Genomic DNA, 27,763 nt, shown 5'->3' on the forward strand with positions numbered 1-27,763 from the left:
AAACCCTCATTTCGACCTTTTGACTTGTGACCTTCCTATTGTCGACCTAATGCTTGAATCAACCTTACAACCCTGTTGCCCTTAGCCATGTCAACCTATTTCAGGTGTTGAATTAATCCCTGTCGACCTTCAGTAGTCAACCCAATGCATCATCCTAAATAGGGTTGACCCAGTGACCCATACCCGTTATACACACTATGCGAGCGTCTGATTCTGAATTAGGACATTTCTGCATCCACCTCAGGCCACCTCCCTATAGCCCCCCGGGAACGACCATCTGTCTCAGTCACAGCAGCCTACCACTGAGGTGAAACAGATGTCTGGTCCCCCGGAGGGTCAGCACATGGTCCAGGTCCCCTCCGCTTTACCACTGCGGAAGCGCCCTGAGGTGAAACAGATGTCCAGGTCCCCTCCGCTTTACCACTGCAGAAGCGCCCTGAGGTGAAACAGATGTCTGGTCCCCCGGAGGGTCAGCACATGGTCCAGGTCCCCTCCGCTTTACCACTGCAGAAGCGCCCTGAGGTGAAACAGATGTCTGGTCCCCCGGAGGGTCAGCACATGGTCCAGGTCCCCTCCGCTTTACCACTGCAGAAGCGCCCTGAGGTGAAACAGATGTCTGGTCCCCCGGAGGGTCAGCACATGGTCCAGGTCCCCTCCGCTTTACCACTGCGGAAGCGCCCTGAGGTGAAACAGATGTCCAGGTCCCCTCCGCTTTACCACTGCAGAAGCGCCCTGAGGTGAAACAGATGTCTGGTCCCCCGGAGGGTCAGCACATGGTCCAGGTCCCCTCCGCTTTACCACTGCAGAAGCGCCCTGAGGTGAAACAGATGTCTGGTCCCCCGGAGGGTCAGCACATGGTCCAGGTCCCCTCCGCTTTACCACTGCGGAAGCGCCCTGAGGTGAAACAGATGTCTGGTCCCCCGGAGGGTCAGCACATGGTCCAGGTCCCCTCCGCTTTACCACTGCGGAAGCGCCCTGAGGTGAAACAGATGTCCAGGTCCCCTCCGCTTTAGCACCAAGCTCTGATTGTATATAAGGCACCTACCTTGCTACATTTCCTTTCTGGATACTGTGGGGTTCACTTACTTAGATTGGAGTTCTATTGAAGATAGGATGTTGCTATGGGCAACCAATCAGATTCCATCTATTATCTTCCAGAAGGTGCTATTGTAAATAATAAAAAAAGTGGATTCTGACTGGTTGCTATGGGCAACATCCCATCTAGATAGACAGTCAATAGGTCTACCCTGAAAAGGTCAACATGAAATAGGATCAAAAGGTCCCTCTCCATTTGTAGAAACTGGATGGGTTCCTGAGCCTCCTCCTCCCAGTGACATAAGAAACCAGTGCACCTGTCTCCTGTGCAGCCATGCTGAAGGGGAACCAAGAAATCAAATCAGAGGCGTTGTCCATGGTCTACATACCAAGCAACATCTCAGGTTGGCTGCAGGCGACACAGGGTTTAAAAAGGTTGTTTTGCAGAGTGCCTGTATTTAAAGTGACATTATAACTAAAATAATAAAAACATGATCCATATTGCCTCTCCAGGGAGGCTTCATTCCCTGAACCAAGATGGCTGCCTTGCTGCTACTGTGCATTTACAGCACCATCTTGTTCACTATCTTAGAGTACCTCAGTGGGAGAACCAATACCTGGTCCCCGCATACACTCATTGGCTGGTGCCCTATATGGCATCTCGCACAGCTCAAGCTCCACTCCATCCAACTAACCATTGAGTGTATATAACAGTGAGTACGGCTGTAGGCCATATAACATCAATAAACGAATCCATTGGTTAAGCAGTTGCACAGTTGGTAGTCTCAGGGTATCTGAAGTCGTCCTAGTGTATGGGCACCTGTAGACTCTGCATTCCCACAGCTTATCATTTCATATTGCCACTATAAGCAGCGGTATGAAATTTGAATCATTTGATCTAGAACCGATAATGAATTAATATGTCCCATAGGGAGATTATTACTGGATGGAAAATAAAGTATTTATGTAAGGCAGGAATTATGTTAGCAGTTCTGTCCGGGTCAGCGTCTAACAGAGGAATAATGCAGAGTCAGCTAAATGCTTCTGCGAAGGCCAAATGCTGGGATTACAAAATCCTCAAATAATGTGGTCACCAAGGTATCCTCCGTAACACACACATAGAGGAACGCCAGGCGGGGAGCGGGTGCAGCTTTTACACTTAACCCTTGGGCATCAGGAGGGATACTAGTAGCAGGAGAAGCAGACTGCCCGGCTGAGACTAACATTAACGCCTAGAAGCTGATTGGCTGCTCAGCATCTGTGGGTGTGTCCGGGCAGATACAAGGGCCAATGGACAATTCATATATTTGAAATTTGTTTTGTATAGAGCATCTGGAGCCAGCTCAAGTGGAATGAAGAATGCATAAGGGGGGGGGGGGGGGATAGCTACATTTGCATGCGAATGGCGATGTTCGCTGACACATCGGATGTGACCGTACAGGTAAAAAAGGATTTTTTGCTCGCTCACAGAAAAAGTCAGTCTGATCTGTCTTTTATCTGGGCCGGAGATGGCTAAACAGGGGGCGAGCGCTGATGACATGTGACGTCAGTCATGCGCACCATGCAGGATTCACCATGCTTGTGTTCACAAGGGGATGCCCACTGTTTTTGCGGCCACAACCAGGAAACCCTGGGCGTCCCCATACGCCATCGCCCTGTCCGCCCACTGCCTGTCTCCCCTCCCCTGTAGGAACTGTGATAGTCACTGAAGGCATTCGCACATGCATATTTTTCCTAAATGGTATTTTCACCGATATGCAGGCACAGAGCTGCACCGTCGGTCCCCAGACTGAATTCACGCTTGGCCAAGCTGAATCACCCCCAGTAAGTGGGGCAAGAGAGTACCAGCTCCCCTACTGCGCAAAACACACATTTGTTCCAGCTCAGACGTTCCACTCTGAACCCTGCACTGTTCTCCCCACTTATGCAATGAAGTGCATGTACAGTAAAATGCAGGACAGGGGCCCTGGGCTGACAAGCCAACATTAGCCCTGTCTGAGTTTGATATATTACAAGTTGGCTTATGGTCCGGCAATGCAGAGCAGCCAGTGGCGTAGCTAGAAATTTTTCTCCCCCCTGTCAAAAAAATTCCCCTCCAAGAAGGAGTGAGGCGATGGACTACGGGCGCCGCTGGCTGAGCTGACAGGCAACCCAGGCAGCAGTGAGCGCTGAGCTGGTCCTGTTCCGTGCATATCTAATGAGCGGGGACCCAGCGCAGTGCATATTTAATTAGTGGGACCCACTCATTACATATGCATGGGGCGGGGACCCACTGCACTGGGTTCCCGCTCAATAGATATGTAAAGGGCGGGACCAGCTCAGCGCTCACTGCTGCTTGGGTCACCTGTCAGCTCAGCCAGCGGCACCCACCACAGACCCCGCTGGTGCCGCTCCCCCAAGCTGCCGCAGGGTCTGCCACATATGTAGCTACGCCACTGAGAGCAGCAGAGATTATAGGGTGCCATACTCCCGAAGACCAAAAATGTAATGCGCTTCCAGAGTGGCGAGGGGCTGCACAGGGATCACAAATGGACCCTCTTCTCTAATAAGCGTCAGATCCAGCAATCCAGCCAGGAATCAGGAAGAGGAGCTGCTGACACTGCTACCAGGAACTGGGAACATACAGGTTGCACTGCCAATGAGCAGATGTAAGTGAGAGGTTTAAATGTTACACTCTGGAATGTCATTGGTCACTCTGGTCAGGTGAAAGCTATCCCCTCTGTGATTGGGAGAAACCTGAAGTCAGCTGATCAGTCCAACATGGCGGAACTAGAGCCAGGAATAGTGTCTTTGTGTGCCCATCTCTCCCGTCCACACATAATGCCCATTTAACTAAGAAGTGCTTGGGATGTGAGAGGGTGAACTGATCTCCCTAGAGTCTGTGTGGACTCTGTGTGGAATATCCAATTACTACGTTCCTCAAACTCAGCCCCGCCCCGAAGAACACTAAAGGCAGCACAGAGTTTTTCAGCTTAATGTTAAATCTGGTTGTTGTAGCCCTGTCCACTTCATGGTGCACATCTGAACGTGTATAGAAAGAGGAGAGGCTTTATATCCAGAGATGTAAGTCTGCGGTTCTAGAAGAGTTGGAGCGCTGCCCGCGGCTGCGGCGCTGTAACGCAATCACAGATTCTGCTTCATCATGCTAATCATTCTGTTTCATTGTATGAAGAATGTTGTCAGCTCACACCCAGCTGATTACTCTCTCTCTCTCCCGCAGGCGTGGTGTTTACCTGTGCGGGAATACCTGGCTGCCAGTCACTGACTTGGCAGCTGGCAGGGGCACAGTTGTGTTTTTGGCAAGTGCTGCAAAGTGTCTAATAGGAGCCTGGTGTCTACAACAGGATTATCGCCCTTGTGTTACTATAGGGGCGTATTCGGAGTTAGGAGTCAGGCAAAGGGAAGTACTCTGCACCGGGATAATGCATGGAGGGCAAATGCCGGTACTTGTGTACTAGCACGGCGCCCATCGCATCGCAGACCATAAGGCATGCGATGGTATGCGATGCGACGCGATTGGCACCCGATGGTATACAATTTAAAATTGTATACCATTGTATATGGCATACAATGCCATATAATGCGATGCGATTTTAAATTGTATAAGCACCCTAATGGGGGCTTACAATGTTAAATGCACCCCCACGCCACCCACACTATGTACGTGAACCCGAAGCGTGGCGAGCGCTGCGAGCCCCGCGGAATGCATGTAAAGTAATACGCGTCCCCTCGCGGGGCTCGCTGCGCTGGCCACGCTTCGGGCTCGGTGACTCGCTGCGCTCGCCACACTATATAAAATCAACTCCACGCCGATGTGGATAGTGGGGGTATGAAAAGGTCGGAGGACGCGTACGCCACGCTTCGGGTTCACGTTCATAGTGGGGGTGGCATGGGGGTGCATTTAACATTGTAAGCCCCCATTAGGGTGCATATACAATTTAACATCGTATAGGGGGCTTATGCGTTTATATGTTGTGCGACCAAATATCGTGGGCGCTGTGCTAGTACACATGTACCCAAATGCCTTTATTTCTGAGAACATACTGGTGGCTACTGCATGCGGGATACGGTCCCTAGGTCGACCGTGTCAACCTTCTATGTCATGCATCAACCTAAGCCATGTGGACCTTAATGATGTGTAAATCCTATGACCCATACCCTAGCATGCAGCACACACATGCTGGCCAGCTAGGGCACCCCAATAAGGGTCTCTCTCTCCCCTCTCTTCCTCTTCTTGTTGGTTATATAGTTACATAGCCATTGCTGGCTGCTTGCAGGGTTATTGACACCCTATGGACATTTGGGGTGTTAACTGTGCATTTTCTGGGAGTGTCCCATAAAACACAGGCATTCTCGGCCATTGGTTATGAGGGTGACATCATCATCGTCCTCCTTCTCCCCATTCGATGGGGAGTGATTTAGAATGATTTCCCCTCATGTGAATGGTTGCGATCCCATTAGCAGCCGTGAACATGGGCGGGGGGGGGAGGATCATTTACCTGATCTGAGATGTCAGGAGCAGCAGTGACCGGGGACCTGCAGAATCTTGCAGCGATCCGAGGAGAATAAGTCTGGAGACAATGAGGCTCATGCAGAAGAGGGATGTGTGGATTTGGGAGTAGGTGGTGGGCCCCAGAATTATCATTGTACAGGGCCCCGAGATTTCTGTTGCTGGCCCTGACTATACACTGCACCATACTGCGAGTGCTCCTAACATTTTGAACATGAAGGAAACGTCCTACAGCAAACACACACCGTGGCCATAATATATTTAGGACTGGAATATGTGTAACCACAAAAAAGACCGGATAATGCAGAAGACAATGGGTAGGTTGACAGTCAAAAGGTGGACATTAGTTTTTCACGTTTTTTTGAACCGACATGTGCCGACAGGTGGAGTGTCGTGCCCTACCATCCTCTTCGGCGTGGTGGGAGAATAAAATATTGTGCAAGTGCAGTGAGGCATGCGAGCGGACGCAGTAATCTTAGACGGTGTCTGTACGTCGACTGTGTTGACACTCGGGACAAAAAACATGAAAAACTCATGTCGATCTTTTGACTGTCAACCTTCCCATTGTCGACCTAATGCTTGTGTCGACCTTCTGACGCAGTCGACCGTACCCATGTCAAACTATTGCAAGAGCAGTTGGAGACAGTTTCACTTGCTAAGATTTTACAGAGGCTTTACAGAGGCCAACCAATAACTATCCTCCCAGACCGGCCAACTCTCAAAGCAATTGATGCTATATGAAGGTTCACTAAGTAAGGAGTCCTATCAGACCCACCTGTATATGTTAATCAGAAGGTGACTCGCCTACAGTGGAATTGAATATAATTTTACCCACTTCATGGGCCAGATTCTCTAAGCTTCAAAAGTGATAAAATAGAGAGTGATAAAAAGCCAGCCAATCAGATCCTGCCTGCCATGTCACAGACTGTGTTTGAAAAATGTCTAACAGGAGCTGATTGGCTGGCTGTTTATCACTCTCTATTTTATCACTTTTGAAGCTTAGAGAATCTGGCCCCATATCTTTACCCCTGAAGAAGTCGTTATGACGAAACGCGTTGGGTGTTTCTTTCTTTGTCATATGAACTGACTTAACTGCTTCAAACGAATGGGAAAAAATCTTTTATTGTGTTTTATATGCATTTTTTATTAAATATTTTGATTATGACAAACTGCATGCGATTAGTAACATAGAAACATAGAAACATAGAATTTGACGGCAGATAAGAACCACTTGGCCCATCTAGTCTGCCCCTTTTTTAAACATGTTACCTCAAACCATATTTGATCCTTATTTTTTTGTAAGGATATCAATATGCCTATCCCAAGCATGTTTAAATTGTACTACTGTATTTGCCTCTACCACCTCTGATGGGAGGCTATTCCACTTATCTACTACTCTTTCTGTGAAGTAATTCTTCCTCGCATTTCCCCTGAATCTTCCTCCCTCTAGTTTCAGTGCATGTCCTCGTGTTCTGTTGCTCCTCTTCCTGTGAAGAATGTCTCCCACCTGTACCTTGTTAAAGCCCTTGATATATTTGAAAGTTTCTATCATGTCCCCCCTTTCCCTTCTCTGCTCTTAAGTATACATATTAAGATCTTTTAGTCTTTCCTGGTAGGTTTTGTGATGTAGGCCATGCACCATTTTAGTTGCCCTTCTTTGTACAGTCTCTAATGTATTTATTTCCTTCTGGAGATATGGCCTCCAGAACTGAACACAATACTCTAGGTGAGGTCGTACCAATGACCTATACAGTGGCATTATTACTTCTTTCTTTCTACTGCTGATACCGCTCCCTATGCAACCAAGCATCTGACTTGCCTTCTTCATTGCTTTGTTACATTGCCTACCTGCCTTTAAGTCCCCTGAAATAGTGACACCTAGATCCCTCTCTTCCTCAGTAGTTTCCATTATAGTGCCATTTATACTATAGTCTTTGGATTTTTGCAACCCAAGTGCATGATTTTGCATTTTTTGGCATTAAACTGTAGTTGCCATGCTCTTGACCATTCCTCTAATCTACCTAGATCAGTGGTGGCCAACCTGTGGCTCTTGAGCCTCATGCGGCTCTCCCCCTTGTAAAGTGCGGCTCCTGCTTCCACTACTGTCCGCCGCCCACCGTCTGTCCCAGTCCCCCCTGCTGCCGGTTCCATGAATCCCTTCTCCTTCTGAGGGGAGGAGAGCACGCATCGCGCATCTCTCCTACACCTTACTGTGCATCCTTGTGACTGTGACCAATCAGAGCTCGTGGGCCAGCAGCCAATCAGGAGCCGGCCAGCGAGCTTTGATTGGTGGGTGGCCCAGTCACAGGGGAGTGAGGGGGAAGGAGACGCGCGGTGTGCTGTGCTCTCCTCCCATCGGTGACATGACAGGAGGACTGTAGGGGGACACCAGACTGTCCTCTCCCCACCTGGCAGCAGCAGCAACAACAACGGTGAGTGCTGCTGCTGGGAAATTTGCACTGTGGGGGCATAGCAGTTTGTGACACTGTGGGGGCATAGCAGTTTGTGGCACTGTGGGGGCCTAGCAGCTTTTTGGCACTGTGGGGGCATACCCGGCACCGTGTGGTGCATACCTGGCACCATGGGGGGCATATGTGTATCTGGCACTATTGGGGGCATATGTATATATGGCACTGCACTATTGGAGGCATATTTGTATCACACCCACCCAAGGGGTCAAAATAGACTACACCCCTTTTTTTCGCGCATGTGCCTTCGGCGCGCGCATGATGTCGGCTCTTTAGCTTGACTACCGATATTTTTCGGCTCTTTACCTCTGACTGGTTGGCAACCCCTGACCTAGATCATCAATCATTTGTTTTACCCCTCCTGGTGTGTCTACCCTGTTGCATACCTTTGTGTCATCTGCAAAAAGGCACATTTTACCCTCAATTCCATTTGCAATATCACCAATAAAGATATTAAAAAGCACTGGTTCAAGTACAGATCCCTGGGGTACTCCACTTGTAACCTTTCCCTCCTTTGACTGTACTCCGTTTACTACAACTCTCTGTTTTCTGTCCTGCAACCATGCTCTTATCCATTCAACTATCTTAGAATCCAATCCCAAGCTTTCAAGTTTATTTAACAGTCTGCGATGTGGGACAGTGTCAAAAGCCTTACTAAAGTCCCACCTTGATCTATTACTTTAGTCACCCAGTCAAAAAAGTCAATAAGATTTGTTTGACATGATCTTCCCCCAGTAAACCCATGCTGTTTTGGATCCTGTAAATTGCTGGTTTTGAGATATTCTACAACTCTTTCTTTTAAGAGTGTTTCCATCAATTTCCCTACTACTGATGTAAGGCTCACTGGTCGATAGTTGCTTACCTCTTCTTTGCTTCCACTTTTGTGCAGTGGGACTACATTCGCTGTTTTCCAGTCCTCTGGGATTACTCCAGTAGCTAGTGACTGGTTGAATAATTCTGTTATTGGTTTTACCAGCTCCACTTTAAGCTCTTTTAGTATCCTTGGATGTATCCCATCTGGCCCCATTGATTTATCCACTTTCAGTTTTGAGAGTTCTGTGAGGACTTTCTCCTCTGTAAATGTACTTGTCTCTCCCTCAGTTTTCTGACTATACTTGCAACTTGTCACTATATAGTCACTAATATCTGGTGGTGGATGATTGGCTAGTGACGCACTCTATTCTATCTTTCACACATTTCTCCTTTTTCCCCTACTAACAGAGGGGACCTATAAAGTTGCAGCCCTAAATTCTTTTAGCGCATTGAAAGGGTATTTCTTCTTTTCCATATATATATATATATATATATATATATATATATACACTCTCTGCCTTTTGTGCGGGGGGTGGAGAGGGGCATGGGGTACTGGGCAGGGCCATTACCATATGTGAACGCCCAGCGTTTCATGGGCGTTCCCATGAAAATGCTGGGTATACACAAGCTAATGCATTTGAGACGCACGTGCAGGGGGGGGGGGGGGGGGGGACGACAGCTGATATAACCGGATGTCAGCTGCGGGCCCAATTCCCGGGAAATCTACATGCATATGTACGAGTGGTCTGGACCACCCTTATATATGTGTGCGTCTTCACCATCATTGGATGGTCGGCAGAAGATGGGGGAGGTTCCCACTGGCATGCAAATGAATGTTTAAGTAAAACATCCATTCACATGCCGGGCAAACGAACCCAGCATGCAAAGGGGGGCGGGTGTACCACCATTCGCAGGGTGGGTTCCTGTTGACTTGCAAGGGTGCAAATTCGCACCCGAGTGAGTCAACCAGAATAAGGGCCTGCATCTCTATCTATCTAATCTATATATAGATTTCATATATTTAGATATATTTTGCAGACAATGAAACCATCAACCTTCCAGCACCTCCACCATCATATGTTGGCATCCCAGCAGGCAGCCCCGGTGTCAGAGATGCAAGAGACGTAACTGATCCACCACCGTCGTACGAGAGTCTCTTCAGCACCCGGTAACATGACTATAAACTCTTGGACTCCTTAGCGAGATAAAAAACACCAGGATTTCAATTTTGGGATTGGAGTTTCCAATCCCGGGATATCGGAATTAGACTGCGCTAATGCCGGGCTAATGCGCTAATGCCGGGCAGCATCTGAGCATCACAGTCAGAGGTCACGCTGCGCAGGCCGAACAATCACTCCCTTGCCAGGCACCGGCCGCCCGCTCGGCACCAACATGCACCTCCTGCAGAACATCATATCTTCCTGGCCGGGCTCCCAGACTGCCTCACAGCCACCAGCCCGCACAGCTCCCAGTCACTCCCACCCACACCTGGCCATGAAGGAAAGTATGCGGGCGGCCTGGGCATTATTTTTATTAGGAAAGCCAATCCTGGGATCCCGTGAATCACGAATTCTTGGATTGAAAAAATGTGGGGGCATATTTGCCACTGTGGGGGGCATATGTGTATCTGGCACTGTGGGGGCATATCAGGCACTGTGGGGGCATATCTGTATCTGGCACTGTGGGGGTCATGTGTATCTGGCACTATTGGGGCCATATGTGTATCCGGAACTGCACTATTGGGGGCATATGTGTATCACACCCCCATTTTCATTGGCCACACCCAATTTTTGGCATGCGCCTGTGGCACTGTGTAATGTGTAATGGCATTACGGTGTGTGGAACATTATGAAATTGCCATCACAGTGTGGGGTGTAATGGGCATCATGGTGTGTGGCGTAATGGGCATCACGGTGTGCAGCATAATATGTAATGGGCATCATGGGGTGGGGCGTAATGTGTCATTGCCAACAGTGTATGTTGATTTATGTAGCCTGTCATTGTTTGGCCTTGATTTGTGAGGTGTACTAGGTCACTGTGAGGGCCTTTTTTTTTTAATATGTCACTGTGTGGCCTTCAGCCCGTCAACTTAAGCGTGGCAGGACAACGACTATTCCTGCGGTAACCAATGTCTGGTCATGCAGGTTGCAAAATGAGGTGTAAGCTAATTATTTTCCTGCTAGACCACACCCATTATAGCTAGACCATGCCCCTTATATTAACACCACACCCCGTTTGTGGCAATTTTTTCACTACCAGATTTTTATTTCTTCACACTGGGAGACAAATTGCCTAGAAACAGCCCTGCCTGCTGCTTACACAGTGAGGACAAGGAGTACACTAGATATATCAGTGTGAAGTGTACATGGGATAACCTATGACGCCTGTATTTGTGTCTTTTCAGCCAAGTCGCCAGAGAACTCAGATTCCCGCCCAGGATAACATCTGCGTGGAATCCTGACCAGCCACCCAAATACAGCAAAGTCTGCCCTGTGTAGGAAAGACCTCCTCCTGCAGGCACGGAACATCTGCCTCCATCACTGCACCCCTGCCCTCTACCTCACTGACCAGGTAACATCTCCAGGTTATTCCTGGCTGCAGGCTGCCCATTGAGCGTTCCATCAAAAGGTGTATCCTTTATAGAACCTAATAAGGTTTCGTTAGCAAAATGTTTAAATTCAGATTTTAATTCAGTTCAAAGGGAATAGAACAGTTAAATTAAAAATATGTAACTTTTAATCTTATTTATACTTGGGGACAGATTACACTTGATTTGTGATCATTCATTTTCAGCCTATAATCATTTATCATTTTATTACTATATATAGTAATCTTACCGTTTACTTCTTGCCAGTTTTGATAGTTGTAGAGATTGATATTATATTGCTAATTTATTGAGTCATGTACTGTGTTGTATACATGCTATGTAATATGTAATATGCCTCTTTATTTTTTAAGAGCGGAGCGCACAAATGTGTCACCAAAAGTGGTTAAATCCAACCTGATTGCCGACTAGTGAATCTTGTGCTTTGATGCTGCGTATTTTTATGTTGTCTCCCCTAGTTATATTTTATTGCTTTTTGCATTTTATATTATTAGAGTTAATAATTATAATTTATCAATGAGAACCATCGGTACTCTTTACCTAGAAGGGCGCCCACGATTTTGATCTTGGGCATCGTAAGGTAAAAAAAATTGCATCGGTCGCATTGCATGCGACCAAAAAATCGCATGCGTTGCGACCAACGCGATTTCCCATAGGGAACAATGTTAAATGCCCCAATTGACCCGATTTTCCATAGGGAACAATGTTAAAAGGCCCACAGAGGCCAAATAGCCACCCTGAAGTGTGAAATGCCCCCCCCAATTGTTAACGCCACCCCACGATCAACGTGAACCGGAAGCGTGGCGAGCGGCGGCGGTACACGTCCTACGACCTTTTCATACCCCCACTATCCACGTCGGCGTGGAGTTAAGAATAGAAAGTGTGGCGAGCGCAGCGAGCCCCGCGAGGGGACGCGGACACCTTCACAGGTATACGCGTCCCCTCGCGGGCTTCACAGGTGTCCGCGTCTGCTCGCCACGCTTCGGGCTCGGTGGCTCGCCACACTTTCTATTCTCAACTCCACGCTGACGTGGATAGTGGGGGTATGAAAAGGTCGTAGGACGCGTACCGCCGCCGCTCGCCACGCTTCGGGTACACGTTGATTGTGGGGTGGCGTTAACAATTGGGGGGGCCATTTCACACTTCAGGGTGGCTATTTGGCCTCTGTGGGCCTTTTAACATTGTTCCCTATGGAAAATCTGGTCAATTGTGACATTTAACATTGTTCCCTATGGGAAATCGCGTCGGTCGCATCGCATGCGATTTTTTGGTACATGCGATGCCCGCGATGGGCGACCTTCTAGGTAAAGAGTACCGAACCATCTAACTCTTTCTATTTCTCCTGGAGAGACTTTAAAAGTAGACAATCCTGATATAAATAATGTATAATCTATATAGGATGCAATAAACAGTTCTTAAATTGTATTTCAAATGATAAATTAGTGTTGTTCCAAGTGGAGGATTTAGCGGATAATGATGGCAGCAGGATATAGAGCCGGCAGTGGTGTGATACCATAAATTGTACAGAGCCGCTCAGTGCGGGGAGACACCGGGAATTACACACATGAATAAAAATGTCACTATAAGAATGGATGGTGGTTGTTCCTCCTGGCCGCAGTACAATATATATGTGTTCCGGTGTAATGAGCCGTATAGTATATATCTCATGCTGCAATGAGACCTCACAGAAGGCGGCTTCATCTCACGGAGGCTGGAAATAATTTCCAGAAGTTCTGTGTAAGAGGGAGGCCGGTATCTGTGGCATTCCAGCTGTGGTACTACTAGATCCAGCATGCCATGAGCCGTATCAGAAGATAGCATTCTATCATGGCATTTATAGTTCCATAACATTTAGGGCCTTATTCTAGTTCACTCTTTCTGACAAGATCCTTCTTAGATGGACAAAACCATGTGCACTGCAGGGGGGCAGATGTAAAATGTGCAGAGAGAATTAGATTTGGGTGAGTTATTTTGTTTCTGTGCAGGGTAAATACTGGCTGCTTTATTTTTACACTGCAATATAGATCTCACTTTGAAGTAAAACCCCACCCAAATCTAATTCTCTCTGCACAAGTAACATCTGCCCCACCTGCAGTGCACATGGTTTTGTGAGCAATAGCTGGCCTACCGCTGGTATGAAGTCAGAACTATAGGTGCGCACACACGTACAGATTATTCTGTCTGATCTATCTGGTGGGAACAAAAACCTGGAAATGTATGGAAGCAAATGACAATGAAAAAATTGTTCCCCAATGAAAACAGACAGTGATCAGTCAGACAAATTGTTTAAATCATTCTGATATAACAAACTTATCAAAGCAGATATTTTTTTTCTGTTTTCCTGCATTTGGGTGGACATTTTTGATTGTCATTTGCTCCCATTTCCAGTTTTTTTTTTTTTTGTCATTTGCTCCCATTTCCAGGTTTTTGTTCCCACCAGATAGATCAGACAGAAAGATCTGTGTACGCACCTTATTGCAAATAACAAGAGAAAGGAGTAGGTCACGGTTTCAAGGGGAAATGGCGGCAGGGGTGGTGGGGGGCTTGTGTAATTTGGCGGGTGGCAGCTTACCGAGTTAATTAGAATCACCTCCATGATGTAACCTGTGCATGGTTACGGGGTCACAGCGACCAGTGCCAGATTGAGGGTTTAATGGTCTTGAAACTGAAAATGTTCAAAGGCCTATTGGAGGTGAGGCCAATGTCATGTAGGAGGTGTAGATCCCAAACACTAGAAGCACCAGAGCCTCTCTAGAGTAAAAGAGGGCATAAATCGCATAAATGTGGAAAACAGGAACGCAATTTCAATACTTATGATTTATGGCCAACTATGGGGTCAGCTGGTGCCTGTCTGGCAAATATGGTATCATGATGATGGGCCTATTTGTATGTGGAGACCTGGAGCTGCAGCTCCATCCGCCCCTTTTCTACACTGGCCCTGACAGTGACCCTTCCTCATACAGCATAATTTTCTGGGCTGCTGAGACAGTTCAGGGGACAGGGTACTGAAGGGGGCATGGCCAGATTCTCATTACTAAGTATATAACCTCTAATTGTTTCATTTGCTTAATCACATACAGTACACTCTTTAAATATCGTTATCATTTTATTGTTATATGCTCTATGCATACTTGTTTTAATAAAATGTTATGATTACTGTGATACTTAATTGATCTAATTTACGCATAGCGCTCCACCTTCTATATATTTGAGGGGGCCTCCACACCCTCATCCACCAGTAATACAGTAGGTGACCTCCGCACCCTCATCCACCAGTAATACAGTAGGTGACTTCCGCACCCTCATCCACCAGTAATACAGTAGGGGATCTTCGCACCCCCAACCACCAGTGATACAGTAGGGGACCTCCGCACCCTCATCCACCAGTAATACAGTAGGAGACCTCCGCACCCTCATCCACCAGTAATACAGTAGGAGACCTCCGCACCCTCATCCACCAGTAATACAGTAGGAGACCTCCGCACCCTCATCCACCAGTAATATAGAAGGAGACCTCCGCACCCTCATCCACCAGTAATATAGTAGGAGACCTCCGCACCCTCATCCACCAGTAATACAGTAGGGGACCTCCGCACCCTCATCCACCAGTAATACAGTAGGGGACCTCCGCACCCTCATCTACCAGTAATACAGTAGGGGACCTCCGCACCCTCAACCACCAGTAATAAAGTAGGGGACCTCCGCACCCTCATCCCCCAGTAATACAGTAGGAGACTTCCGCACCCTCATCCACCAGTAATACAGTAGGAGACTTCCGCACCCTCATCCACCAGTAATACAGTAGGGGACCTCGGCACCCCCAACCACCAGTAATACAGTAGGGAACCTCCGCACCCTCATCCACCAGTAATACAGTAGGAGACCTCCGCACCCTCATCCACCAGTAATACAGTAGGGGACCTCAGCACCCTTATCCACCAGTCATACAGTAGGTGACCTCCGCACCCTCATCCACCAGTAATACAGTAAGAGACCTCCGCACCCTCATCCACCAGTAATACAGTAGGTGACCTCCGCACCCTCATCCACCAGTAATACAGTAGGTGACCTCCGCACCTTCATCCACCAGTAATACAGTAGGAGACCTCCGCACCCTCATCCACCAGTAATACAGTAGGGGACCTCCGCACCCTCATCCACCAGTAATACAGTAGGTGACTTCCGCACCCTCATCCACCAGTAATACAGTAGGGGATCTTCGCACCCCCAACCACCAGTGATACAGTAGGGGACCTCCGCACCCTCATCCACCAGTAATACAGTAGGAGACCTCCGCACCCTCATCCACCAGTAATACAGTAGGAGACCTCCGCACCCTCATCCACCAGTAATACAGTAGGAGACCTCCGCACCCTCATCCACCAGTAATATAGTAGGAGACCTCCGCACCCTCATCCACCAGTAATATAGTAGGAGACCTCCGCACCCTCATCCACCAGTAATACAGTAGGGGACCTCCGCACCCTCATCCACCAGTAATACAGTAGGGGACCTCCGCACCCTCATCTACCAGTAATACAGTAGGGGACCTCCGCACCCTCAACCACCAGTAATACAGTAGGGGACCTCCGCACCCTCATCCACCAGTAATAAAGTAGGGGACCTCCGCACCCTCATCCCCCAGTAATACAGTAGGAGACTTCCGCACCCTCATCCACCAGTAATACAGTAGGAGACTTCCGCACCCTCATCCACCAGTAATACAGTAGGGGACCTCGGCACCCCCAACCACCAGTAATACAGTAGGGAACCTCCGCACCCTCATCCACCAGTAATACAGTAGGAGACCTCCGCACCCTCATCCACCAGTAATACAGTAGGGGACCTCAGCACCCTCATCCACCAGTCATACAGTAGGTGACCTCCGCACCCTCATCCACCAGTCATACAGTAAGAGACCTCCGCACCCTCATCCACCAGTAATACAGTAGGTGACCTCCGCACCCTCATCCACCAGTAATACAGTAGGTGACCTCCGCACCTTCATCCACCAGTAATACAGTAGGAGACCTCCGCACCCTCATCCACCAGTAATACAGTAGGGGACCTCCGCACCCTCATCCACCAGTAATACAGTAGGTGACCTCCGCACCCTCATCCACCAGTAATACAGTAGGGGACCTCTGCACCCTCAACCACCCCCCCGTCTACGCCTAACTGGGAACAGATGTGACGATTCCACCCCTCACCCCTGTTGCCCTTGGCTGAAGCACCAGTCACCCAGCCCCTTGTTACGGCCCTGTCTGGCCCTATTTACTACAGATGACAGAACTTGTATATAAAACGGATTCCTCCGCTCTCGTCTTCCCCTCCCTTCTCCCTGATGAGTGGGGTGAATCTGTAAGCAGACGAGAATTATGCAGATTTATGTACATGTTTAATATTGCATTACATTTAAACTGCACATTTATCCCGCACGTCGATGCAATCAGCTCTGTCACATTCATCATGCCAGGAATTGGTGCATGAGGTTACGTACAGGGAATACTGCTGTATACTTACTGATCAGTATCACATCTATACTTTACATGCAGCTTGGTAAGCTCCGATGGCCTGATTCAGAGGTGGAAGCTGCTGCACGTGTTGGAGAGCAGAGTACAAGCGCTGGGACGGCTATTCTTAGTGTCTGTGGTCAGTCCAGCTGTGTCCTTGGTTCTGGGAACTCCACTACCACTTGCACCATTGGCACTTGCTGTATGGGCTGCTCGTCTGAGGGACTGATTCAGTCCTGCTCGCTAAGCTGCATATATTCGGAGCCGAGCGAGCAGGTTTATGCCCTGCCACTTGAATCCCCTCGCTATGCTGCAAGCAGATGTGTACATGTACACATCCGCTCGCAACCGCCTGATCCCTTGGGTCTGAATTCTCCCCCGTCCCAATGGTGAGGGTTTGCACATGCAGCCAGTTCCACACTCACCGGGGCGTTCGCTCACTGATGGGCGGGCAGGAGGAGGTAAGCTGGGGTCAGACCAGCGCTTCATGGGCTGCCCACAAAAATGGTGGGCACGCCCGTCTGAACATCCACGCCCATCTTGGCCATCTCTGTCCAGGAGAAAAATAAGTATAGGCTTATTAGGCTCTACGAAAGGTGGAAAAATCATTGGTACTTATGTAGTATCTGGGCGCCCGATATCGCATGCAATGCGATTTTCCATAGGATTCAATGTTAACAAGGTCCTGTTCGTTTCCCCACTATCTAAGTGGGCATAGAGTTGATTTTATATAGCGTGGCGAGCGCAGCGAGCCCCGCGAGGGGCTGCGAATTACTTAAAATGTTTTCTGCGTCCGCTCGCCATGCTTCGGGCTCGGTGGCTCGCTGCGCTCGCCACGCTATATAAAATCAACTCTATGCCCACTTGGATAGTGGGGAAATAAACAGGACCTTGTTAACATTGAATCCTATGCAAAACCGCATCGAATCAAATCTGATTGTATGCCTTAAGGTAAGGCATACAATCACAAAATTGGGCGCCCAGATACTACATAAGTACCAAATCATTCGATGGTGAGCAACATCGAATGATTTTTCCTCCTTACGGCCGCATGGGTCATGGTCACACGCCCATGCATGGCCCATGCTGGGAGGAGACTCAGCGGCACGCTGCAGTCATTCAGGACCTCACTCCAACCACCTCCAGCCAACAGCAAATAAAATACTTCAAAACGGCAACATGTCCCTCCAAAAGTTCATTTATTGGGAACAACAAACATGATTTATAGTCTTTAATACAGCGTCTGCAGAGGGCGATAGCTACACATACAAGTCAACTGCGCGCTACCACTCACCAGTGATCCAATAAGCTTTGTAATGATGATTACCCACCACGAGTGGCGAACAAGCGCGCAGTGGCCCAGCCATTGCGTCTCATCAGAAAAATAAAAGGAACCCATCAGCGTTGTCCCGCAACAGAGATCTTCTGTAGCCCAGATCAGCTAATACACACACTGTAATTGGACGGAGTAGCACCGATCAAAATAAATTAGCAAGGTAAACTCTACATATATATATTTATATATCCAACACAAACAGCTAAAATCACCTATTTACACTGATTCTGGGATGGATTACTCTTCCCTGGAGCCGTAGTCACTGCATTGTTGTGCGTTGTGTATTGCTGGCAATAGCGGCTTAATCATACACGCTTTAATTCAAAATCAAGAGCTCAAAGCGCGTTTAATGTACAGATGGCTCACTTCCATCATATCCGGCATCTCTTGCAGCAACCAAAGCTTTAACACTCTGTACTGCAGTTACATGGGAATGCTGCTTTATAACATAGAACGCTGAGCAGACTTCCAGCAGTTTCTGCGGCATCTCGTAGCGGGGATTGTAATTTAGTCCTCGCTTCAATGCATTAAGCCAGAGTTTCCCAAAGTCGTTCCTAAAGGCATCCTTAGAGGTAAATGTGAGCTTTTAGAAGTGAGATATTGTCCATAGCAACCAACCAGATTATATTTATAATTTATCTAGCACCTTCTACAGCTGTGATGTTCAACCTTTTTTAACTCGCGGCACACCAAACAAGATTTTAAAATGGCCAAGGCACACCATCAGACCCCCACAGGGAAAAACACATTGCCCCTCCCCCAGAAAAAAACAACAACCACCAAACCTATTGGCCCCCATATGAAAAAAAAAACAGGTAACTAAAAAAAAAAAAACATGAAACCAAGAGACCAGTGAATAACAGTTGAATTGGTGATGGTGGCTGTAAACTGGTGTGGACATGTCTGGTGGCACATTTGAGAAAAACTCAAGGCACACAAGTGTGCCACGGCAGAGTGGTTGAAAAATGCTGTTCTAGAGGATAATAGCTGGTTGCTATAGGCAACATCTAACCCTTCTAAAAACTCACACTTTAGTAAATGTACCCCTTACAGTCCGGGTTTAAAGGATATATTTGCTTGTGCACAGATAGCATAATCAAACTTCTTAAAGCATGGATTGTTAGTGTTAGGACACCTTTAGAGCCCGTTGTGCCAAGTGGTAATAAGATGAAACCATTCATCCAGTCACCTGGGCAACCCCAATGGACAAGCAGTTATTCCAAATTCAGGACGTGATTATAGGATATAAAAGGGATTTCCTGACAGTGAGTGCCCAGAAGAGACTGGCACACTGGGTGAGCGGCCTTAGCTGGCATGCGATCTCCGATAACATGCGGAATTTCAGAAGAGAGTTCTGGAAATATGTTTTTCATGATAAAATACTGTCAGCATTCATGATAAATTGGTGTAATATAAACCCGCGATGCGGTTTGGCACTGCGTCCCTTATTAACTAAGGTACAAATTCTTACTGCCGCCAGAAGAGGGCAGCAAAGTTTGGCTAGAACTAGTCTGACAAATTAGCCAATGCTACAACTTTTTACAGCATTAGGCTTACAGGTTGTGCTTTAAGGAGGCAATGAACATTAAATAAGAAATCAAACAAAAAAATATCAATTAAAAAAATAAATATCCATTGGCGTTTGTCTTAGTCAAACACTCCGTAATCTACTACTGTACGTTTAAACTATAAACCTGGGTAAGGGATTTGGGCGTTAACCAGTGTGAAAGATCAGTGGGCACAGCTAACGTTGTGCACCAACCATTGATTTCATGTGTGGCTTGTATTTGGGTTTCTGTTGGGACCATCTATGAAGGACTTGTAGAACGATGAGACTTAGTGGCACGAAACAATTCTGTATAATTACTCTACACTTGTCTTGCCAAGGGCAATGGGACATTATATACCATAGTAATGAACCAGGAGGACATATTGCCTTTGTGGCCCCTGGAAGTACATCAATTTACATTTTACCATTCAATTGTACCGGTAGAAAGTTTTGTGCCCCAAGATCACATGCTGCCCGTAACAGGTGCCCACATTGCCTCCAAGGACTCTGAGCAAGTGAACGGATCGGAGCTTTACATCACTTTTCAAATGCTAGGAAAAGCAATCTATAGGAATCTGTAAGACATTGCCACTTCTAATCAAACAAGCACCATAGAGATCTCTGTATCATGATCGGGGGAACGTCACCCTACTGTATATTCTCCAGGGGAACAAAATATTTAGAAACCTTTATACACAAGCAATGGTTGATCTTTCATCCAAACTCAGAACATAACCATCATTATCAGTAGAAAATGATTCTGATTTCAACGTGAGAGATGTCTGTCCGGCTGGTTAAAGTTTATTGATGATCCATTTTAGAAGCAGTCACTGGTCTTTCACTGTGGCGTGGAGATAGAAGCCTGGACTTTTGGAGCTTGGCTTCAATTGATCAAAGTTAAAGTTACAGTTTTAGGTCCTCGAAGTTGTAGCAACAGCAAATTAACCAGCAAGAGTGTGTATATATGGTGAGTTCATGCTAAGAATGCAACCACTTATGGTCCAAAGTGTCCAGGGTCTAACCAGAGGTATGGAGTGCATTTACTGAGAGTGTGTAGTGTGGACACCATGGAGAGGTAAGGAGTGCATTTACTGAGATGGGGTAGTGTGGTCACCATGGAGAGGTACGGAGCAAATTTAGGGAGAGGGCGCAGTGTGGACAGGACAGGAAGGATGTGACTTGGCCACCATTAAGTGGGGTGGACATCACAAGGAGGGTGTACTGTGAACACCATGAAGAGGGGTGATGTGGACATCACTGAGAAGGTGTACAGTGGACACCATGGAGAGATGTGGTGTGGACAACACTGAGAGGGTGTACTGAGGCCAACGTAAATCATACAGAAGTGTGGTGTGGATGTCACAGAGTGGTCTAGTGTGGACATTGCAGAGGTGTAAATATCTGGTAGAGGTGTGGTTTGTATATCTCCGAGAAGCATGGTGTGGACATCTCAGCGAAACCTGGTGTGGTCATCTCATAGAAACATGGTATGGATATTTTGGAGAGCCATGATGTGGACATCTGGGAGAAGCATGGTGTGGACATCTTAGCGAAACATGGTGTGGTCATCTCATAGAAACATGGTATGGATATTTTGGAGAGCCATGATGTGGACATCCGGGAGAAGCATGGTGTGGACATCTTGGAGAGGAGTGGTTTGTGCATCTCTGCGAAGCTTGGTGTGGACATCTCAGGGAAACATGGTGTAGACATCTCATATAACCATGGTGTAGACATCTCATATAACCATGGCGTGGACATCTCGGGAGAGGTGAGGTGTGTAGACCCTGTAGCTTCTGTTCCTCCGTGGTATACAGAATACTGCCTGTAGTTTTTCTTTCTCTCTATGATTTGCTGCTTTGAAGTCCAATGTGATAAATGTTGGGTGAAAGATAAAAGCTATTTCTGCAACATCGACATTTTTAAGACTGTAAAGATGCTCTTGATGAGTAGAAACTGGGGATTGGCAGACCGGTATGGAGGGTTACCTGCAATGTAGAACACATTGGCTTGGCATTACTGTATAAACACATTGATCACAAAGTATACCCTGTTACTCTTAACTTTACTCAACTTCTATAGGGAAACGGTCATCTGTCAGACAAGACTTAGGTCGACAGTCATTAGGTCGACCCCGGAAGGTCGACTGTCCCCAAGGTTGACAGGGTTAAAGGTCGACATGGCTCAAGGTCGACATGGTTTTAGGTCGACATGAGTTTTTCACTGTTATTTGAGCCGACATGTGCCGACAGGCGGTATTTCATGCCGAACCATCCACTAGGGCGTGGTGGGAGAATAAAATAGTGTGCCGAGCGCACCATCGCGAGCGAAGCGAGGGGCTGCAGTTCCACTCCAACTGTGGCCATGCCGACTGTGTTGACATTCGGGTAAAAAAAAACAGTGAAAAACTCATGTCGACCTAATGACTGTGGACCTAAAACCATGTCGACCTTTAACCCTGTCGACCTTGGGAACAGTCGACCTTCTAATGACTGTAGACCTAAGTCTGTTCTGACAGATATACCGCTTCCCTTCTATTTGCACTTGAATGACGTAGGACCGAGATGAGGGCCAAGGGATGTGCATTGTGATGTTATTTTGTATTATAGAAGACTACAGTACTTGAGATTTCATAATAATGAAGACCTTGGCTGTGCATGGTAAGTAGGGGTAACTGTGTATGTACAAGGGTGCACCACCACAGCCCAATGAGACTACATTATAGATGCAAACCTCCAATATAACAGCAAAATATTGATCTAACTTGGAGAAATTCCTTGTCTCCATTATAAGGGGGCTTGGAGCACAAACTGGCAGCCCCCCTAACCCTACCTCCTATCAGCCTTACCTTAACCCTAACCCTCAGCCCCGCACATTGCAGCCTAGCGGGATGCCAGCTATATCTTACTCCAAAAATTGCTACTGGGGTTTCTGTACTGGGTGGCATACAGATTGGGAACAGGACTGGGGACCCCAGAAGCTAATCTGCCCTATATACTTATCGTTGGCATCCAACAGTTTTTAGGGTAAGGTTTGTCAGTCTCCATGGGTGAGGTGTAGCGGCTCTCAGAAAGACCAATTTGGCTCTTCTCTATCATTGTGTCCACCCCGGGCCAGAGATATTAGGTATTAGTGGCTATGCAATATAACCAGAATAATTACACCGTTTACTCATCTTCATTAAGAGACATTGATCGTTCTATGTCCAATAAAGCAGATTCACTTGTTTAATCCACACAATATCCTAGGAACAAAGATTTCCTGCGACCTCAAATGGGGTCCCAACATCATTACAACTGTCAAGAAGGCTCAGCAGCGGTTGTTCTTCCTGAGGCAACTCAAGAAATTCAACATCCCGCAGGAGCTGCTGCTCATCTTCTACACTGAGTCTGTCCTTTGCTCCTCGATCAAAATCTGGTTCGGAGGAGCAAACGAGAATGACAGACGAAGGTTGCAAAGAGTGGTGAGGATGGCAGAAAAGATCATTGGGGCGAAGCTCCCCACTGTCCAAGAACTATACCTAGCCAGGGTCAATAAGCATGCAGGAAAGATCTTGGCGGACAAGCTACACCCTGGCCACAACCTGTTTGAACCCCTTCCGTCAGGCAGACATTTTAGGTCCATCCCAGCAAAGACGACGAGAACGACAAAAGGCTTCTTCCCAATAGCTGTCCACCAACTAAACCGTATTGGACGTACCAAATACTAAATACTAACTCGAACTTTTCTAGATACATGTGAAATGTATGTGATGTATGTTTATGCCTCTCTTCCCACCCCCTTTGTGTTCCCTGATTGATGCTGCACTGTTACCACAAAAAATTCCAAGCATACGCAAGTATACCTGGCCAATAAAGATGATTCTGATATATGAAGACAAAAACATAAATTACCTGGACATTCCTATTGAGACTCACAGCGGGAAACAAGAACCCCTCCATGCTTTCAAATGCCACGGGACCCTGCTGCTCCTCATTAATGGAAAAGGTCAACGTTCTCCTGGTGAAGTCTAGGAGGACTCCAACAGTGGCTCCTTTTGTGATACCTCCTTCAGTCCTGTAATAAAAAGTCATTGATAATGTGAATCTATCAGGAAAGCATAACGGACACTTTCAAAGGAAAACTTTAATGGCTTTGGAGATGACGTCTCCACCTTTCATGGACCTTAATGCCTTCTTACGTCGCCTACACTGGGGGAGAACTTGACCTAATGTGAAATTCCAACAGGAACTATTGGCAACGTGCAGGTACACGGTGATCGTTAATGGATTATCAGTGGGAGCATCACAAATGATGGTTCTTAAGGCCGGCTGCAGGATAGGCCTCTCGCATTCAATCTACTGAGCCCACCGTTGAGTAATTAAAGTAGAGGAATAAATGTTGGTACCTGTTTGTGTGGGAGTTGTTGTGCATGAACCAGCTGCGATTATTGTCCACATACATGGCCCACGCCTTCTCATCTTTTCCCAACATGACGTCCTTCATCACCTCAACGCGGGCCACGCCGAAGGCAGGGTCTGGGTGGTTGTCGTATCGGTCGATGGTAAGCTCCCAATAGTGGACCCCTTTGGAGAAGCCAGATTTCCCTAAAACCACCCTGTCGTCGTAGCTGTTGCAGGTGATGGTCAGGTTGTCGTTGGAGAATATGATATCCGAGTGCGCAGAGCCGGGGTCAAAAGCGAACCAGGCCACTGTCCCCACAAAGAGATAAAACAGACATGGTGAAGATTCAACCAAGTTACTGCTCGGTGCAGCATACGGATGTAATTAAAAGCTCCAGTGCTAGATATTGGTAAGCTGAGGAACCTTTACACCCCTCTCTACACAGGGGACACCACAGAGGAACAATCCGCAAAGACAGAGGACTCTTTTAGGATATGGCTTGAAAGTAGGGACTATCCCTGCAGAAGAGGGACAGCTGGGATGCACGCCAAGACAACTTCAATATAACCACAGCTTAATTCAGTGGTACACGGTCGGTAGGTCAACACTACACTAGGTTATCCACTAAATGTCGACAGGGCTTAAGTCGACACATGAAATAGGTCAACAGGGTCGGATGGTCGACAAAAGCATTAGGTCGACAATGGGAATGTCAACAGTCAAAAAGTCGACATGAGGTTTTTCACTGAAACAAGCTGTATTTCGTACCCTACAATCCACTAGCGCGGGATGGAGAATATAATAGTGTACGTCGAGATTCGGGACAAAAAAACGTGAAAAACTCATGTTGACATTTTGACCTTCCCATTGTCAACATTCCATCCCTGTTGACCTTTTTATGTGTAGACTTAAGCCCTGTCGACCTTTAGTGGTCAACCTAATAGAGGTTAACCTTCATAGTGGACTCTATGACCCAGACCCTATTCAGTAACAGACAATTATCACTAGAACAATGCCAAAGCATTACTCCATGCAAGTGCAAAAACAACAACAAAAGTGCAAGCAATGCCTGTGATCCGTGGCACGGTGTGATAGCGGAAACAACATGCAGCAAGCGTGCGATTTACACTGCATGCAGGCCTGGGCACGGCCTCCATTCTCATGCACGGCCTCCATTCTCCCTACCTGCCACCATCTTTTTAATGTCAACTGTTAGATATCCAACGGGAAGCGTGCAGGGCAGAAACAGAGTGTTAGTATAATTACAGCGGCCGAGGAAAGGTCTGTCACATCTGTCCTCCATAACCGTGCGAGACACACTGGCAAATACTGTATGGTAGTGTCTTCCAAATTCCACCAGCATTGCTGATGCTTTGCCACAACCCGGAGCCGGCTCACAAAGGATTTATACCAGTCCTTACAGGGTTAATAATAAAGGCCGGTCTGTCGTACAGCAGCATTCTGTTGTAGTGATTGCATAAATTCCCTGGAGAGCATTTACGTGGCAGAAGACTGATGGCATAGTATCACAGGCTGGGTGTCCCTGATCAGAGTCATTAGAGACCGACAAGGAAAGATGGGCTGCAGAGAAAATCATAGCTGGAGGAACTACGTGCACGACATGGCTGATTTCTCACAGCTAGAACCGAATAGGATGGCGGCTACAGACGCAGAGGCTGAATACGGACAGGGAGAACCGTGATTCCTGTGCACAGACCCCTTGCAAATACTAACCTGCACAATAAAGGCTTTATATACTTACTGGGGGCAGAGATAACATTGTGGGGATGGGGTCATTGGGTAGACAAGCATTAGGTCGACTTGAATGAAGGTCATCTTGACTGAAGGTTGACAGGTTAGGTTGACAGGGTCGTTAGGACGACAAAAGCATTAGGTCGACATAGGGAAGGTCGACAGTCAAAAGGTTGACATGGGGTTTTTCGCATTTTTTGGACCCAAATTTCGACACAGTCGACATGGACACTGAAACGTAGCACCGCGTCCCGTCACATGGCTAGCTGCACTCGCCGTGCTTTGGGCACGGTGCCTCGCTACCCTCGGCACACTATTTTATTCTCTCACCACGCACTAAAACCGCCTGTCGGCACATGTCGGCAAAGATGTAAAAAAAAGGTGAAAAACCCCATGTCGACCTTTTGACTGTCGACCTTCCCCATGTGGACTTAATGCTTGTGTCGACCTAATGAGCCTGTTGACCTAACCCATGTCGACCTTCCATCATGTCGACCTATTTGTTGTCGACTCAATGCTTGTAGACCTAGTGACCGTATCCCGTGGGGGACAGAGGTTACTGGACAGAAAACAAGTGGTATGCTCTTACTTGTCCAATATAGATTGCAGGATTGCCCATTTAATGCCAATCATACAGATCCCCACAGTATATACAGTAATAGCATTAGCTATAAGCTAAGCTATAAGTTCAAATGTGTGCGGCACAGATCTGAGCCCACTGTAATATGTATCATACAACATGCAGAGGTGTTCAGGGGGAGGGGGAGCTGGTGTTTCCAGAGTGGCCAGGCCAAGGACTGGGTTAGACTTCAAGCTGATCCATACTGAGGCAGGCCCACTGAGATTTTTGGACATTAGTAAAAGCCAGTTAAAGGGTTCTGGGGCTATGGATGGAGTGAAGAAGCAGGTACCATCCACTAGGCTCATTCCAGTGTTCCAGTTAACAGCCTGAGCACAGACTAATTAGTACATGCACGTGTAGAAGCTAATAACTGTGTCATGGTTTCACTCAGTTTCTCCCTCCCTGGAGGAACCGGCAGCAGCAGACTTATTGTGAGACAATGATTTATTGACGGCGAGTACTGTGCATATGTCAATGTTTGTGGTCGGGGAATTAGGTCCTTCCATCTACTGAAAGAGGGAACCTCTTTGTTTAGTTAGTGCCCAGACGGGCTAGGATTTACATTTTGGTTTTGTGGAGTTTTTTTGGTACTTCTTTCCTAGCACGGCCCACAACGATTAGGATCTCGGGCATCGCAGGTAAAAAAATTGCGCCGATCGCATCGCATGTGGCCCAAAAAAATCGCATGCGATGCGACCGACGCGATGCCCGCGATTTCCCATAGGGAACAATGGAAAATGCCTCAATTCACCCAAATCAACATAGGGAACAATGTTAGATGGCCCAGAGACACCAAAAAAAAACCCTGAACAGTGAAATGGCCCCCCAAAAATAGTTAACGCCACCCCACGATCAACGTAAACCCGAAGCGTGGCGATCGCAGCAAGCCCGCGAGGGGCGGCGGTACGCGTCCTCCGACCTTTTCATACCCCCACTACCCACGTCGGCGTGGAGTTGAGAATATAAAGTGTGGCGAGCACAGCGAGCCACCGAGCCCGAAGCGTGGCGAGCGCAGCGTGCCCCGCGAGGGGCCTCGGATACCTTCACAGGTATCCGTGTCCCCTCGCGGGCTTCACAGGTATCCGCGTCCCCTCGCCACACTTTCTATTCTCAACTCCACGCCGACGTGGATAGTGGGGGTATGAAAAGGTCAGAGGACGCGTACCGCCGCCCCTCG

The 27,763-nt window shown here is 47.5% G+C and overlaps 1 protein-coding gene and 1 long non-coding RNA gene across 11 annotated transcripts in view; both read right to left on the reverse strand.

Annotated features, from left to right (window-relative positions):
- Window positions 1–12,729: 12,729 nt before the first annotated feature.
- On the reverse strand, window positions 12,730–17,692 carry LOC146049787 (uncharacterized). The gene is made up of 4 exons (XR_014466202.1): window positions 16,463–17,692; window positions 15,871–16,277; window positions 14,983–15,796; window positions 12,730–14,908 (listed from the first exon to the last, which is right to left on the reverse strand). It is a non-coding gene; the product is annotated as an uncharacterized LOC146049787 (long non-coding RNA).
- Window positions 17,693–18,126: 434 nt separating this feature from the next.
- Window positions 18,127–27,763, reverse strand: part of TRIM9 (tripartite motif containing 9) — a 62,746-nt gene continuing 53,109 nt past the window's right edge. For 6 of the 10 annotated variants that reach the window (XM_083166285.1, XM_083166284.1, XM_083166282.1 and 3 more), the window contains 4 exons: window positions 25,398–25,421; window positions 24,217–24,520; window positions 23,723–23,885; window positions 18,127–21,817 (listed from right to left, as the gene is read on the reverse strand). In XM_083166285.1, coding sequence (XP_083022411.1) covers window positions 21,752–21,817; window positions 23,723–23,885; window positions 24,217–24,520; window positions 25,398–25,421 — 557 coding nt within the window. In that variant the 3' untranslated portion in view covers window positions 18,127–21,751. The remainder of the gene's footprint in view (window positions 21,818–23,722; window positions 23,886–24,216; window positions 24,521–25,397; window positions 25,422–27,763) is intronic. The other 4 variants (XM_083166287.1, XM_083166283.1, XM_083166290.1 and 1 more) reach the window with 1 other exon arrangement.

Source organism: Crinia signifera, chromosome 12 (genome assembly GCF_055691185.1).
Source record: "Crinia signifera chromosome 12, ASM5569118v1, whole genome shotgun sequence".
NCBI lineage: Eukaryota > Metazoa > Chordata > Amphibia > Anura > Myobatrachidae > Crinia > Crinia signifera.